Below are 15,886 nucleotides of genomic sequence, written 5' to 3' on the forward strand. Positions count from 1 at the left end.
AAGATGAGGTCACACCAAAATCTAGTAAGACACAAAAAGGAACTAGAATTGTAAGTGACGTGATGGTGTATTTCAGGGCCGGGGTGCGGTTCAGTGGTCGGGCGCTTGCTCTGGGCTCTCCTTGTACATTTGATAGTCTACAACATCTTATATAATATCCATATATAACATCAATTCTCTCTCATTCTACATATGATATCCTATAATATCATAGGATATTCTATAATAATATTCTATAATATTCCCAAATCCCTTCCCCCTAAAAAAAAAAAAATCCCCAACTTCTAACATTTCTGGTCCTAAATATTTCAGATAAGGGTCCTCAACCTGTATTACATCATCTTTTATTTTGAAACAGTGTCTCACTAAGTTGTGGAGGCCTAAATTGCTGGGGCTGGCTACAAACCTGAGATCCTCCTATCTCCACCTCCCAAGTACTGGGATTATAGGTGTGCACCACCATATCAAGCTCTCTAACTTTTTATTGTTAATATTTTTTTGGCACTAGAATTCTTCTTAACAAAAGAGGGGCTATTGGATTTGCACTAGCAGAAGGAGGGGGCATTCCTATTAAGCATTTTGTCAAGGTTGTTATTATTATTATTATTATTATTATTAGTAGTAGTAGTAGTAGTAGTAGTAGTACTGAGGATGAAACCCAGGGGCATTCTACCTCCAAGCTACACCACCAGCCCTATTTTTTTTTTTTTTTTTTTTGGTGGTACTGGGGTTAATGGAAGCCCTTCTACTTCCAGGCTACACTCGCAGACCTATTTTATACTTTTTATTTGGAAACAGGGTCTCTTAAACCAGCGCGGCTGGCTTCGAACCTATGCGATCCTCCTGTCTCTGCCTCCCAAGTGCTGGGATTACAAGCGTGCGCCACCACGACCGGCCCTATTTTTTATTCTATTTTGAAACAGGGTCTCACTGAGTTGCACAGGGCCTCACTAAGTAGCTGAGGCTGTCCGCAAATGTGGATCCTCCTGTCTCAGCCTTCCAAATGCTGGGATTACAAGCGTGCACCACTATGCCCGGCTTACCAAGGTTACTCATCATTTATTTTTATTTTTATTTTTTTTGCGGGTCTGGGGATGGAACCCAGGGGCATTCAACCTCCGAGCTACACCCCCTGCCCTATTTTTTATTCTTTACTTTGAAACCGGGTCTCACTGAGTTGCAGAGGGCCTCACTAAGTAGCTGAGGCTGTCCGCGAGCCGCGATCATCCGGTCTCAGCCTCCCGAATGCTGGGATTACAAGTGTGTGCCACCACGCCCGGCTCATCATCATCATTATTTTTTTTTGTGGTTATGGGGATTGAACCCAAGGGCATTCTACCTTCTAGCTCCACCCCCAGCCCTATATTTTTATTCTTTATTTTGAAACGGGGTCTCACTAAGTTGTAGAGGGCCTCACTAAGTAGCTGAGGCTGGCTGCAAATCTGTGATCCTCCTGTCTCAGCCTCCCAAGCACTGGGATTACAAGTGTGCGCCGCCACACGGGCTTATTCATTAATTAGTGACAGAGTCTGATTGTACCTCAGCCTTTCAGATACGGGGAGCAGTGCAAAGTGGTCACTGTCTCGTTGACAGCACTATCCTCGTTCCTATGACATAGCTGTAGGACTTTAAAGGAACCCTATGTGAAGCGAAGGCCTTTAACCCATCAGGTTGGCTTTTCTTTCCACCGCACTCACCTCTTGGTGTGTAATTCGAACTCCATTGTAAAAAGACATAACAGTATTAGGTCCCGCAGCTACCTTGGAAAATAGCCCTTCCCCAGCGCTGGAAATGAGAGACTCAGCGACATAGACCCTGTGGGGGGAAAGGCAGATAATGACTTTTAAGTGTGACATGTCATTCTTTGTATCACCACCAAAATATCATTATGGCTCTAAATCCAAGATGTCAGCTCTTAACAATATAAGAAGGAAGGAAGGAAGGAAGGAAGGAAATAAACCACAATATTTTAGCATTGGGAATGCTCCCTCCCTTGGGAGGCCGAGGTAGGAGGATTATAGGTTCAAGAAAATGGGAAAATGGTAGTTTTGCCAATTTTAACAGTGGTACTCAAGATTTATTCTCTAATGAGGAGTTGATTATTACATATTCATAAAGCTATTCTGCACTTTTTTTGGCAGAAGTCTATTTTATAGTTTATGACAATTTTTGGTCTTACTGTACGAATAAAACATCTTTCAAGGTTAATTAAACCTATATCCAAGTTTGTCAATGCCACATAGAAGGGGGAAGACTGTTTTAGTTAAACCCTGAAAAGAATTTTACATATTAGGCTAATAAGCCGGGTGTGGTGGCACACGCTAGTAATCCCAGCATTTGGGAGGCTGAGGCAGGAGAATCACGGTTTGCGGACAGCCTCAGCTACTTAATGAGGCCCTTTGCAACTCAGTGAGACCCTGTTTCAAAATAAAGAATAGAAAATAGGGCTGGGGATGTATCTGGGAGGTACAATGCCCCTGAGTTCCATCCCCAGTACAAAAATAAAATGAAATAAAATGCTAACAGTTAATAGGGTATATTCAGTAAGCACTTCCCAGCAAAAAGGTTTATGGTCAAGAGTGGCTGCAAACCCTGGTTTATAAGAAAACAGCACTGTAATAATGGAATTGATTTTTTTTTTTGTTTTTTTTTTTGCAGTACTAGGGGTGGAACCCAGGGGCTTTTCTACCTCCGGGCTATACTTCCAGACCTATTTTATACTCTATTTGGAAACAGGGTCTCACTAAGTAGCTGAGGCTGGCTTCGAACCTGTGCGATCCTCCTGTCTCAGCCTCCCAAGCGCTGGGATTACAAGCGTGTGCCACCACGCCCGGCGAATAATGGAAGTGATTTAATAACAGAGTAGATGTTCCATCAACAGCTTTCAGTTTTCTGGACACCACGATGGAGCGAAGCCACAGCAACGGTTCCCTTGTCACTTTTGTCTTTTTAGGGGTCTTTTTTGTTTGTTCGTGTTTTGGAACTGGGGATCAAACCCAGGGCACAAGACTTGCAAAGCAAGCGCTCTGTCACTGAGCTACAGCCCAGCCCCCACCTGCCATTTTTGTGATATGGGATTTATGCTTATTTCATGGACCGGAAGACTGAAACTCTGCTTGCCTCTGCTCCTTCGCTGACATTTGCCATGTGACCTGTGGGGTCTCCCTCAGAGTGGACAAATCCGCCCAGCTAGCAGGCTCACGGCCGGCCTGCTATGGTGCAGGTGTTAAGGGCCGCAGTGCAGTTCCCCAGCCTCCTGCAGCGTCTCTGTGACCCGAGTGAGCCCGGGGCTTTCTCCCTCGGCCCACGCCTTGGAACAGACCCAAGCCCAACCTGCAGCTGGAGTCCAGCCTAGTTCATCTGCACCTGCTTGACCCCACCCAAAGGGGCTGAAGCTCAGCCAACCCACAGAGCCCTGCGTGTAAATAAGATGCGTTTGCTTTTGTAAACGCTGACTGTCTTGAGGCTACCGCTATGAAGCATCGTTCCAGCAATAGTAACGGGTAAAACCAATACGTATAATCATGGCATTGTTGTGCTCTGGGGCTAACAGAAAGATCCAACCATCCATCCCCTTTGTATCTGAGCCAGAGCCTCCTGTCAGAAAAGAGGCCGTTCATCCCTGTGACACCGTGGGCCAGCCCTGCCAGCTAATTCAGGGAAGATGGGGGTAGAGATGGAATAGGAGGATGCTGTGATCGCAAGAGGAAAAACGAGCTCAGATAGCATCCTTGCCCAGAAACACACTGGGTGCTCAGGAATGATAATCCCAGGCGGGTACCAACCAAAGCCATGCCTAGACCAGAGGCCCACAGAGCAGCCATCTTCCAAGATAAGACGGAAAGTGAACAGGGCGGGCGCTCGGGAGTGAGCGTGCAGAACCAGAGCCTTGTTGACAATGTGGAATGTGTTTAAGCTGCTTATACGTTTTCTGTGTCCATCCTCTCGTTTCTTTGTGTGGTACTAAGGGTTGAACCCCGAGGTATTCTACCTCTTAGCTGCACCCCCCAGCCCTTTTTATTTTTTTATGTTGCTTGTTTATTTATTTTTGCGGTTCTGGGAACCCAGGGGCAGTCTACCTCTAAGCTACACCCCCAGCCCTATTTTTTATTCTTTATTTTATTTCATTTTATGTTTTGCGGGTCTGAGGATGGAACCCAGGGGCATTTGACCTCTGAGCTACACCCCCAGCCCTATTTTTGTGTGTGTGTGTGTGTGTGTGTGTGTGTGTGTGTGTTACTAAGGATGGAACCCAGGGGCTTTCTACCTCTGGGCTACACTCCCAGACCTATTTTATATTTTATTTGGAAACAGAGTCTCACTAAGTTGCTGAGAGGCTCACTAAGTAGCTGAGGCTGGCTTCCAACTTGTGCGATCCTCCTGTCTCAGCCTCCCAAGTACTGGGATTACAAGCGTGAGCCACCACACCAGGCTTTTTTTTATTCTTTATTTTGAAACAGGGTCTCACTAAGTTAGAGAGAGCCTCACTAAGTAGCTGAAGCTGTCCGTGAACCACGATCCTCAGGTCTCAGCCTCCCAAATGCTGGGATTACAAACATATGCTACCACGCCCGGCTCTTTATTCTTTATTTTGAACAGGGTCTCGCTGAGTTGCGAAGGGCCTCATGAAATAGTAAGCCGAGGCTGTCTGTGAACCGAAATCCTCCTGTCTCAGCCTCCCAAATGCTGGGATTGCAAGCATGCGCCACCACACCCGGCTTTATTTATTTTTTTATTTTGAAACAGGGTTATCACTAAGTTGTCTAGGCTAGCCTTGAACCTGTGATCTTCCTTTCTCAGTCACTTTCCTTAGTGTGTAAAGAAATTGTCTCTGTGGGGCATAATGGCACAGTTCTCTAGTCCCAGTACTTGGGAGGCTGAGACTGGAGGATTACAGGTTTGAGGACAGCTTTGGCAACTTAGTGAAACCTTGTTTCAAAATAAAAAATAAAATGTGGGTGTAGTTCAGAGGTAGAAAACCCCTGGATTCAATCTCCAGATATCCCCCCAATGGCCTCTTGTTATAGACCCCATCATCAGGACTAAGAAAAAAGGGACGCCTTCTAGAGTGTGCGCTAGAGGCTTATAGAGTGGGAAATGTTCCCCTGAATGACAGGGTGCAAGTCCAGCACAAACATCAGGACCCTGAGATGGGGGCGCCGGGGGTGCCCTACCCATCACTCCGTGTGTGTGGTACTGGGGATCGAACTCAGAGACATTGTACTTCCGAGCTCTACCCTAGCCCTATTTATTTACTTATTATATTTAATTAATTATTTATTTTTGTGGTGCTGGGGATGAAATCCAGGGGCCTTCTATCTCTGTGCTATACTCCCAGACCTTTTTTTTTTTTTTGTGGTACTGGGGATGAAACCCAGGGGCATTCTACCTCCAAGCTGCATCTCAGCCCTATTTTTTTTTTTTTTAATTCTTTATTTTGAAACCAGGTCTTACTGAGTTGCAAAGGGCCTCATTAAGTAGCCGAGACTCTCCTCGAACTGCAATCCTCCGGTCTCAGCCTCATGGATGCTGGGATTACAAGCGTGCGCCACCACGCCCAGCAAGACCTATTTCCTATTTTATTTGGAAACAGGGTCTCACTAAGTTGCTGAGAGCCTCACTAAGTATCTGAGGCTGGCTTTGAGCCTGAACTATCCTCCTGTCTCAGCCACCCAAGTACTTGGATTACAAGCATGTGTCACCATGTCTGGCTTTTAATTTTTATTTTTAAAAACAGCGCCTCTCTGTGTTGTTGAGGCTGTCCTTGAACCCGCGATCCTCCTGTCTCAGCCTCCCAAGTACTGGGATTAGTGGTGTGCACCACCACCGGGCTGGAAAAGGGCACTTTGAGGAGAGGCTTGGACGGGGCAGGAGTCCTGCTGAGCAGAGCGCCACAGAGGTGCCTCAGTCCCCACCACCAGGGTTTCTAACCTCATGCAATTAAAATCACAAGAAAAAAGTTACCTCTCCGACTCGTAAGGGTCCGGGAGGAGAGCGCTGGTGGAGATGCACGATGAAGTTGACTTGTCGAAGTGGTAGACTGAGCCTAGGAAGCGAACGGAAACGTGGGCGGAGGGAGTCAGGGAGGCGCATGTGCGCTTCTTCCTACCGGGGGGCCAAGGTGGGCCAAGTACCACGGCGTGATCCTGGCCGCGATCCTGGCCGCGCCAACGCCAATGCTGTTTCTTCCGTCTAAGTCAACGGCTAGAGCCAGGCGTGGTGGCGAACGCCTGCAATCCTAGTACATGGGAGGCTGAGGCCGGAGGATTGCAGGTTCGAGGAGAGCTTCAAAAAATAAGTAGTGAGATTCTCGTCTAACAAGCAAGACCTTGCTTCAAAATAAAATTTAATAAAAGGGCTGGGAGGGAGTGTAGCTTAGAGGTAGAATGCCCCTGAGTTAAATCCCCAGTGACACATTCTTAATTCTTATTTTGAAACAAGGCCTCACTAAGTTATGGGGGGGCTTCACTAAGTAGCTGAGGCTGGCCTTGACCCTGCGATCCTCCTGTCTCAGCCTCCCAAGTACTGGGATTATAAGCGCGTACCAGCACACCCGGCTTCTGTTTTCTGTTTTCTTTTTCTATTTGTACAACCCAAACCTGAATTAATGCCTCAAACTAAAAGTTAGAAAACAAATCAGTCCATGACTAACTAGGGAACAGACCATCTGAGTATTTCAAAGAGAGAATTGAATTCAGGGAACTGGCTATACTGGAGATGGAAAAGCAGAGAAGCCAAGTGGGGAGCCGCGAGGAACCCAGAGATTGGCAAGAAGAGGAAGCACCACTGTGAGCCAGGAGCCGAGGAGCGCTGGGTGCTTGGGGCTCGAGAGCTGGGGCCGGAGCTAAGGTGGACTTCCCTGGGGAGGGGATCAGAGGCTCTGGCCAGGCCCCCGCTCTCCTCTCCCTCCCGCTCTCTGTGTCCGTAGCCAATGGCCAAACCCCACACAGAAGCCACGGGAGCCCGGGAAATGTAGAAGCCCCTTTCCACAAAAGCAGGCAAGAAAGGATGGGGAATAAATCTAAGAGCAAATCGGTAACGGACCAGCAGATAATCCATGAAAAGAAATGTAGTTCAAGAAAGGAAAACTAAATCTCTTTCCTTAGACCATAGTTATTTACTTATGTATTTATTTTGTGTGTTGAACCCAGGGCCTCATGCATGCTCAGCAAACACTCGACCACGGAACTATATCCCCAGTCCTAAACCAAACTTTTGTATGGAAATTCCCCTATGAACGTCTGTCTCCTTACTACCTTGGACTAAAACTTTGGTCACATGTACACGGAGTGGCAGGGACCTGTAAGGCACCACCATGGGGACTGCAGATGTGAACGGGGGCTCCCTCTGCTCCTGCACCCCAGCAGCGCCGAGCACCTTTTCCAGGGTGTGCTGGTCCTTCCTTCCTCTCTCAGCCGCCCTCCCCGCGTCTCCTTTCCTCTCTGGTCTGTACTGTGGCCTGAGCTCAGGATGCATCTACTCCCTCAACCGACACTGATGATCGTAAGAGGGCAGCCATGCCTTAACAGAGTAGGAATTGGCAGGGAAAGGACTGGGTGTGGTGGGGAGAAAAGAGGTGAAAGAAAGATGGGGAGGGCACAGATGAAAAGACCAGCATGAGGTGGAACATCAGAAGTGGAAGAGGAAGGGGTGGGTGGAGAGGGATGGGGGAATGGCAGGCTGGGAAGCCCCACTGTGAGCTATTTATGTCCGCTCTCCTCCTCTCCCAACCATTGGACCAGCTGGTCACGTGACCCTGGAACACCTTACTCATTGGTTAGTCAGCATGTCGACAGAAAGGAGTAGGGGAGAGTCACAAAAGTTGCTGAACCCTTATCTTTTTTTTTTTTTGTGGTACTGGGGATGGAACCCCGGGGCCGTCTATCTCTGAGCTACACCCCAGCCCTATTTTTTTTTTCCCCCCGCGAGTCTGGGGATGGAACCCAGGGCCATTTTACCTCCAAGCTACATCCCCTGCCCTATTTTTTTATTCTTTATTTTGAAACAGGGTGTCACTGAGTTGCAAAGGGCCTCACTAAGTAGCTGAGGCTGTCTGTGAACCATGATCCTCCTGCCCCCGCTTCCCAAATGCTAGGATTACAAGCGTGCGCCACCGCCCAGTTCGCTGAACCTGTAGATCTTTGGGGTTTCTGGCCCTTTTGAGTCCCAAATACCAGAGGATTGCCAATACTCATGCCCCTGTCCTTTTTCCCTTAATGAGTTCAAGGAGCGTGTCTGCCAGTTGCAACTAGGAGTTATAAGAAAAGGAAGTCATCCCCTTGAGAATGAGCTCTCAAGATCTGTTTCTTACTTAACACCAAGGAGAATGTAGTAAACAGCAATCCCTTTCACTGTGATGATCATGGTAGCAGCTAACAGCCGTACAGCATCAGGAGGAAACAGGCTCTAAAAGACAAACAACTCGCCAGAGACCACAATCGGCGTGAGACACCAATGACTCCTGACTGCTGGTCCTTCAGAGCCACCAGCGGTGCTGGAGCCTGGATGCTGGAGCTTGGCATCACGGGGGATAGGGACGGAGCTCGGCGGTACAGCTACCTCCCTAGCCCCAGTGATGCGAGGCCCTGGGTTTGATCCCCAGCACCACAAAAAAATAAAGCTAAAAAAAGTAAATTAAAAAAAAAAATCACGCCGGGCGTGGTGGCGCACGCTTGTAATCCCCGCGCTTGGGAGGCTGAGACAGGAGGATCGCACAGGTTCGAAGCCAGCCTCAGCTACTCAGTGAGGCTCTCAGCGACTTAGTGAGACCCTGTTTCCAAATAAAATACAAAATGGGTCTGGGAGTGTAGCCCGGAGGTAGAAAGCCCCTGGGTTCCACCCCCAGTACCACCAAAAAAAAAAAAACCACACAAAAAAATCACATCATAAATTTGGACCCTTCTCTGCTGCAGGTGTCCTCATTTCTAAGAATTATAATGCTGTCCCCTTCAGAACACATGTCAAAATCACAAATAAGAGAGTTTGCCGTTTAAAGACGATTGCTTTTTTTTAAATTTCATTTTGTAATATAGAAAAAAGTTGCAAAGATAGCACAGACGGTTCTGTTTCTCCTAATGTCAGCTTCTTACAGTACATGGTACATTTGTCCAAATTAGGAAACCAACATGGATATATTACCAGGAACACAAAACTCTAGATTTTATTCAGTTTCCACCAGTTTTTTCCACAAATGTCCTCTCTCTATTCTAGGATCCAATCCAGAACCTTGCATTGAATTTGGACTACTTCAATTTTTCACTTAAAAAAAAAGCATTTAAAGGAACTCAAGTTGGACCTAAATGTAAATGTAAGATTTCCCATTTTTGGACAACCTTCCTTGGGAGAGTTCCTTTCACATCACAAGTATCTAAGTATTGCTTAGGCTTATTACTATTACTATTATTATTTTTATTTTATTTTATTTTTTGGTGGTGGTACTGGGTGGAACCCAGGGGCTTTTCTACCTCCAGGTTATACTCCCAGACCTATTTATACTTTACTTGGAAACAGGGTCTCACTAAGTTGCTGAGAGCCTCACTAAGTAGCTGCGGCTGGCTTCGAACCCGTGCGATCCTCCTGTCTCAGCCTCCCAAGCGCGGGGATTAGAAGCATGCGCCGCCAGGACCGGCTGCTTAGGTTTATTGATCCCTAGACACATTACCTTTTCTATTTTTTTCTCCTTACAACTGAACCTGGACCAGAAATATATGCATCTATGGTTTTCAAGGGTGCAGACTAATTCAAACAAGCTCTCTTATATATAGTGTGCCCCTTAAAACCCAAGGTGTTGCCGGGCGTGGTGGCACACGCTTGTAATCCCCGCGCTTGGGAGGCTGAGACAGGAGGATCGCGCTGGTTCGGAGCCAGCCTTGCTGGCTTAAGTGACCCTGTTTCCAAATTAAAAAAAAAAAAAAAATAGGTCTGGGAGTGTAGCTCAGAGGTAGAAGGGCTTCCAGGAACCCCAGTACCACCAAAAAAAAAAACCAAAAAAAAAAAAACAACCCAAGGTGTTGATCTTTGGCTTTCTATGTTTTCCCGATTTTCTACAAAAATGTTTTAGTGTGTTACGCTGCATTTCTAAAAGTAAATAAGTTTTTTTTTTTTTTTCACGTCACTTGGTTTTTCTTTTTTAATGTGGTACTGGAGATTAAATACAGGGGCATTCTACCTCTGAGCTACACACTCAGCCCTTTTTATTTTATTTTACTTTTATTTGGAAACAAGGTCTCACTAAGTTACTCACTAAATTACTGAGGCTGGCCTTGAACCTGAGATCCTCCTATCTCAGACTCCCAACTACTGGGATTAGGAGTGTGCACCGCCATGCCCGGCCTGATGTCATTTCTTAACTCCTGCACTGTATTAGAATTAATTTCTCTCTGCCTTTTGTTGGGTGAACTTTTGGCATCCCTAGCTGAAGTGTCTGACAAAATTTGTCTCGATCCAATTTGGCTTGGCCATGTGACCTCCTCCGCTCAGTGAAAGGGGTTAAGAGCGACACTCTCAGTTCCAAAGTGAAGCTGTAAGGGACATCCCAGGTATCTGCTCGTGCTATGATACACATCTATGATCTACTGTGAGAAAACAGTGCCAAAGTCACCACCGTCCCTCCAGACTGGGCCCCATCATTAAGACACAGAGAGCAGATCAAACCTGACCAGAAGCCTGGAGTCCAGCCAGCCCTGCCCAGCCTGGAGAAGCTGGGGACAGCTGATCAGCCGACCTGCCTTTGCTGCTGTAGAGTACTGGGGGCGCTGAGGTGTTTGTTATGCAGCAGAACCTGACTCATACATCATCCAGGTGTGACCTGTCTCAACCTGCTTCCAGTTGCAGCAGACCCAACTTACTTCCGGATGTCAGTTCAAAGTGAGGCCTTCCTTCCTCGGTGGACAGAAGGGTGGCTAGTTTCCCTTCGATCATCTCTCCGTCAATGAATTTCCCGTGAAGCGCAGTCCGTTCGTCAGGATACACATAGGCTATCTTCTCTCCAGTCATCTCCCCATCTTCGTTGACTTCTCCTACAAGACTGCCACCGTCCTGATGGGAGAAACCAAAACCCAGAAAATATTATATATAGTATTTATCTATGGGGCACACATTCTCAAAATTCTCTCCTGCGCTCCCACTACTAGTAACACCAATATGGATAAGAACAGTTTAAGAACCCAGAGCTTTGGATAAAAGTGAGCACATAAGATATAACGATATATCTTCTCATAAACCGGGTGTGGTGGCACACGCTTGTAATCCCAGAATTTGGGAAGCTGAGACAGGAGGATCCAGGTTCTCAGACAGCTACTTAGTGAGGCCCTTTACAACTCAATGAGACCCTGTTTCAAAATAGAGAATAAAAAATAGGGCTGGGGGTATAGCTTGGAGGTAGAAGGCCCCTGGGTTCCATTCCCAGTACCAGGAAAAAAAATGTGTGTGTGTGTGTGTGTGTGTGTGTGTGTGTGTGTGTGTGTGTGTGTATAAATATATGCTCTCATATCTAAGCCCCACAGGCATGTAACCTTCTAACCCCATATAAATACATAACATAGCTGGACTGTTATGTGCTTAGGGGCCAAAAGCCTGAGTTAGGGAGAGGGATGCTGGGCTGCACTTTGGACCGGTAACTGATGCTCTATGCTGGTTTGGTGGGGTTTGCTACGTAAGAAGCAGACAGCTCACACCTGGAGCGTTAGTTACATACAATAAAGGAAAATGCGCTTCATCACTTCCGGCCCGTGTCCAGGATGATGAAGATTTGCAGCCAGGCAATCGTACCCTATTCACCGCCTCTCACTTCTCAGTGAAAAGTTTGGATTTCTAGTCTAGGAAAATCTCTAGATTAAATAGGCTTGGGAATTAATTTGGTGTATATGAGTAAAGATGGACTTATCTGCATCTGTGTGTGTGTGTGTGTGTGTGTGTGTGTGTGTTTGTGTGTGTGTGTAAGTAACTGGGGACAGAACCCAGGGGCTTTCTACCTCCGGGCTATACTCCCAAACCTATTTTATACTTTAGTTGGAAACAGGGTCTCACTAGGTTGCTGTGAGCCTCACTAAGCTGCTGAGGCTGGCCTTGAATCTGCACAATCCTCCTTTCTCAGCCTCCCAAGTACTGGGATTACAAGCGTGCGCCACCACGCCCAGCTGCATTTTCTAAGAGAAACAAAAGGGCTTCCAGATACTGCCTGCCTGAGAATCCTTAAATTTTTTTTTACCTTTTGGGGGTTAGAAGGGAAAGTGAACACAGATGTCCTAAACCTCATTCCCTTCCTCCTTGCACTCCCTCCAGGAAGGAGCCGGGTTCGGTTCATTCTCAGACCAATGACGATCTGAAGCCAGAGGCCATCAGATAATTCTGAGTCCAGGTTCATGCCAGGAACACAGTAGGTGATCCATGAACACTTTGTGTATGTGTGTGGAGGGGGGATTGAACCCAGGGACGCTCTACCTCTAAGCTGCACTCCCAACCCTTTTTATTTGGAGGCATGGTCTGGCTAAGTTGCCTAGAATGGCCTTCGACTTGTGATCCTCTTGCCTCAGCCTCCCAAGTACTGGGATTACAGGTGTGCTGCCACACCCTGCTTTGGATAGGCTTTTTTTTTTTTTTTTTTTTTTTTTTTTTTTTTACTAGGGATTGAACCCAGGGACATTCTACCAATGAGCTATACCCCCAGCTCTAATTTTTAGCCTTTTTATTTTCGAAACAGGGTCTCACTGAGTTGCAAAGGGCCTCGCTAAGTAGCTGAGGCTGTCCGTGAACCACGATCCTCCTGTCTCAGCCTCCCAAATGCAGGGATTACAAGCGTGCAACACCATGCCCGGCTTCCTTTTGATGTTGAAACAGGATCTTGGTATCACCGAGGCTGGCCTTCAATCTGCAATCCTCCTGTCTCATCATCCCAAGTACTGGGATGATGGGCTTATTAATACTTTTTAATCATAAGAAGATAGATTTCAGAGTAAGAAGAAATGTATTTTGACACAATCAAATGTTGAATAAAACATTTCTGGACACAATAAAATATTAAACATTTCCTAAGGTCTATTTTCTGAAACATTTTCTGGAAAACTCACTAACGACAGATGGGATGTTTGAAATGCAAGCAAAAACTGGAGCATTAATTCTCAACCACGAGTTCTAGCATCCCTACTTGCTCTGATAAATCCCAGAAATAGCCCTGTGATCAAAGCCTTGAAGACAGGTTAAGTCAACTTAATTCGAGCAATGTAAACTGCAACGTACCTTCAAAAGTAATGAGACTGTAAAATCAAAGATGGTATAGTAACTCTAAGAAGATTGGAAATGGCTGCATTCAGTAGTCTTAGATATGATCACCAGAGAATAAGACTGATATCATCAATGAAACACCCCCAGCACCTCTTTCTATAGGCAAAAGGCATTAAAAGCAATATTATTTTGTGGTTCTGGGGTTTGAACCCAGGGATATTCTACCTTCATGCTATATCCCCAGCCCTTTTTATTTATTTTTTATTTTTTGTTTTGAAATAGGGTTTCGCTTAGTTGGTGAGACTGGTCTCAAACCTGAGATCCTTCTGTCTCAGCCTCCCAAGTACTGGGATTACAAGCGTGCACCACCACGCCCGACTCCCAGCACTTTGTATTTTATTTCAAGACAGGTTCTCCCCGAATTGCTCAGGCTGGTCTCCTGCTTGAGCAAGGACCGCCGATCTCACGTTAAGAGTGAAGAGCAGTTAGGCATGGTGGCGCACGCTCATAATCCCAGCATTCGGGAGGCTGACACAGGAGGATCACAGTCGAGGACAGCCTCAGCCACTTAGTAAGGGCCTTGGCAACTCAGTGAGACCCTGTTTCAAAATAAAGAATAAAAAATAGGACTGGGGGTGTAGCTCAGAGTAGATGCCCCTGGGTTCTATCCCCATTATCAAAAAAAAAAAAAAAAATAGAGCCAGGTATGGTGGCGCACGCTTGTAATCCCAGTACTTGGGAGGCGGAGACAGGAGGATCGCACAAGTTCGAAGCCAGCCTCAGCTATTTAACGAGTCTCTCAGCAACTTAGACCCTGTTTCCAAATAAAATATAAAATTGGTTGGGGGTGTAGCCCGGAGGTAGAAGGCCCCTCGGTTCCATCCCCAGTACCAAAAAACGAAAAACAAAACCAAACCAAAAAAAAAACAGCTGTAGCTTAAAAAAAAAAAAGCGAATAACAGAGAGGGTGTGCCTCACACACGCTAGGCTCCAGCTATTGCCAGGCTTCCCAGGTTTGAGCCTACATTTGAGAACAAGTCTGACTCTTTTTGATGCGGACTCAAAGCACTGTCTTCAAACATGTCACTTTCCCGCAGAGCGCGCCGTCGCAGGCTTACTGGGTAGTAGATCCAGCACACGCCGTGCCGAATGTTATCTTTATACTGTCCCTTGAAGATCAGCCGTCCGTCCGTGTCGTACTCCTGTGCCGGACCGTTCAGTTCTCCATCTACGTACGTGCCCTGGAGAACGCCTCCATCCTCGTAGGTGTAAACGCCCTGGCCCTGCAGGGCGTCGTCCACGTAGTAGCCCTCCAGGGTGCTGTAAGGAGAACCGGGAGGAAGGTCAGGCCTGACCCAGCCTCTGCAAGGGAACACCGGGTCTACGCGGGCCGTGCAGCCCCAGGTGCGTTCGGTATGACCTCCTGGATCTTCATAGCCAAATGGCTGGGAAAACACAGTAAACCAAGGCCGTGCCAGGGAGGCTTGCCTGGGTGGAACTGAGGGCAAGTCTCACCAAAATATGTTTCCCAGGCTCGATTATAGGCTATACTGGGCAAGAGATCCGGCTGTCACCCTTTCCACGGACAAGCCAGTCGCATTCAGTCTTCCTCGGGAGTGGCCCAGAGGCCACTGCTAGTTCTCAGGGCTTCTGATAACACTGATGTACTTTAGCACGCATTTTGTGTGTTTTCTAAGAGTGTGTAAATGTGTACAAACACGTGTTTGTAAGCCAGGCGTGGTGGCGCATGCTTGTAATCCTAGCATTGGGGAGGCTGAGATGAGAGGAACTCGGTGAGACCGTTTCAAAATAAAAGAATCAGAGTGTATTCATTTCGAGTCATCCCTCCATGCTAATCTGGTATGGAGCTGTATTTCTATTTTCTGTATTTCTTTCTTTTTTTTTTTTTTGGTGGTACTGGGGTTCCTGGAAGCCCTTCTTCCTCCAGGCTACACTCCCAGTCCTATTTTATATTTTTGAAACAGGGTCTCTTACGCCAGCACGGCTGGCTTCGAACCTGCGCGATCCTCCTGTCTCCGCCTCCCGAGCGCGGGGATTACAAGCGTGCGCCACCACGCCCGGCTATTTTCTGTATTTCTATCTTTCTAATAAACTTCTTTAAATCTTCAAAAAAAAAAAAAGAAAAGAAAAGAATAAAAAGTAGGGCAGGGGGTGTAGCTCGGAGGTAGAATTCCCTTGGGTCCCATCCCAGTGCCAAAAAGCAAAACAAAAACAAAAATAAACACGTGTTTGTACATACACTGCATATATGTAGTCTGTACATATACTACATACACAAACATATCTACACACACCAGCTTCAAGTCACTGGTGACTTACCTACTGCTCAGAGCCATGATCAGCATCCACTCCAGTAAGCGCCCTCTCTCTCTCGGGAAGTTATACGGGGGCTTTTTAAGTGTATATATGTGTGCACGTGTGTTTGTGTGATGCAGTTGTGCACTACTGAACAGCAGGGACAGCCTTAGAGACGCGCTGTAAGACAACTTTTGCCACTGTGTAATCAGTACCAGTGTGTCTACACAAACCCGGATGGGGCCGCTCATGGTGTACCTGGGCTACGTTATCATTTTATGGGATTCAGCATCTTACCTGCTGCCTCACTGTGACACAGGACGTTGACTGGCCCTACAACACACACACA

The 15,886-nt window shown here is 46.8% G+C and overlaps 1 protein-coding gene across 1 annotated transcript in view; it reads right to left on the reverse strand.

Annotated features, from left to right (window-relative positions):
• The window catches only part of SETD7 (SET domain containing 7, histone lysine methyltransferase), a gene marked incomplete at its 3' end in the record, with an annotated part of 43,659 nt that overhangs the window by 4,996 nt on the left and 22,777 nt on the right, over positions 1–15,886 (reverse strand). Inside the window, exons 3-6 of the mRNA XM_080697369.1 lie at positions 14,340–14,541; positions 10,848–11,037; positions 5,965–6,046; positions 1,698–1,815 (exon numbers count right to left, since the gene is read on the reverse strand). Coding sequence (XP_080553495.1) covers positions 1,698–1,815; positions 5,965–6,046; positions 10,848–11,037; positions 14,340–14,541 — 592 coding nt within the window. The remainder of the gene's footprint in view (positions 1–1,697; positions 1,816–5,964; positions 6,047–10,847; positions 11,038–14,339; positions 14,542–15,886) is intronic.

Source organism: Muscardinus avellanarius, assembly GCF_963383645.1.
Source record: "Muscardinus avellanarius genome assembly, chromosome: 6".
Taxonomy (NCBI): domain Eukaryota; kingdom Metazoa; phylum Chordata; class Mammalia; order Rodentia; family Gliridae; genus Muscardinus; species Muscardinus avellanarius.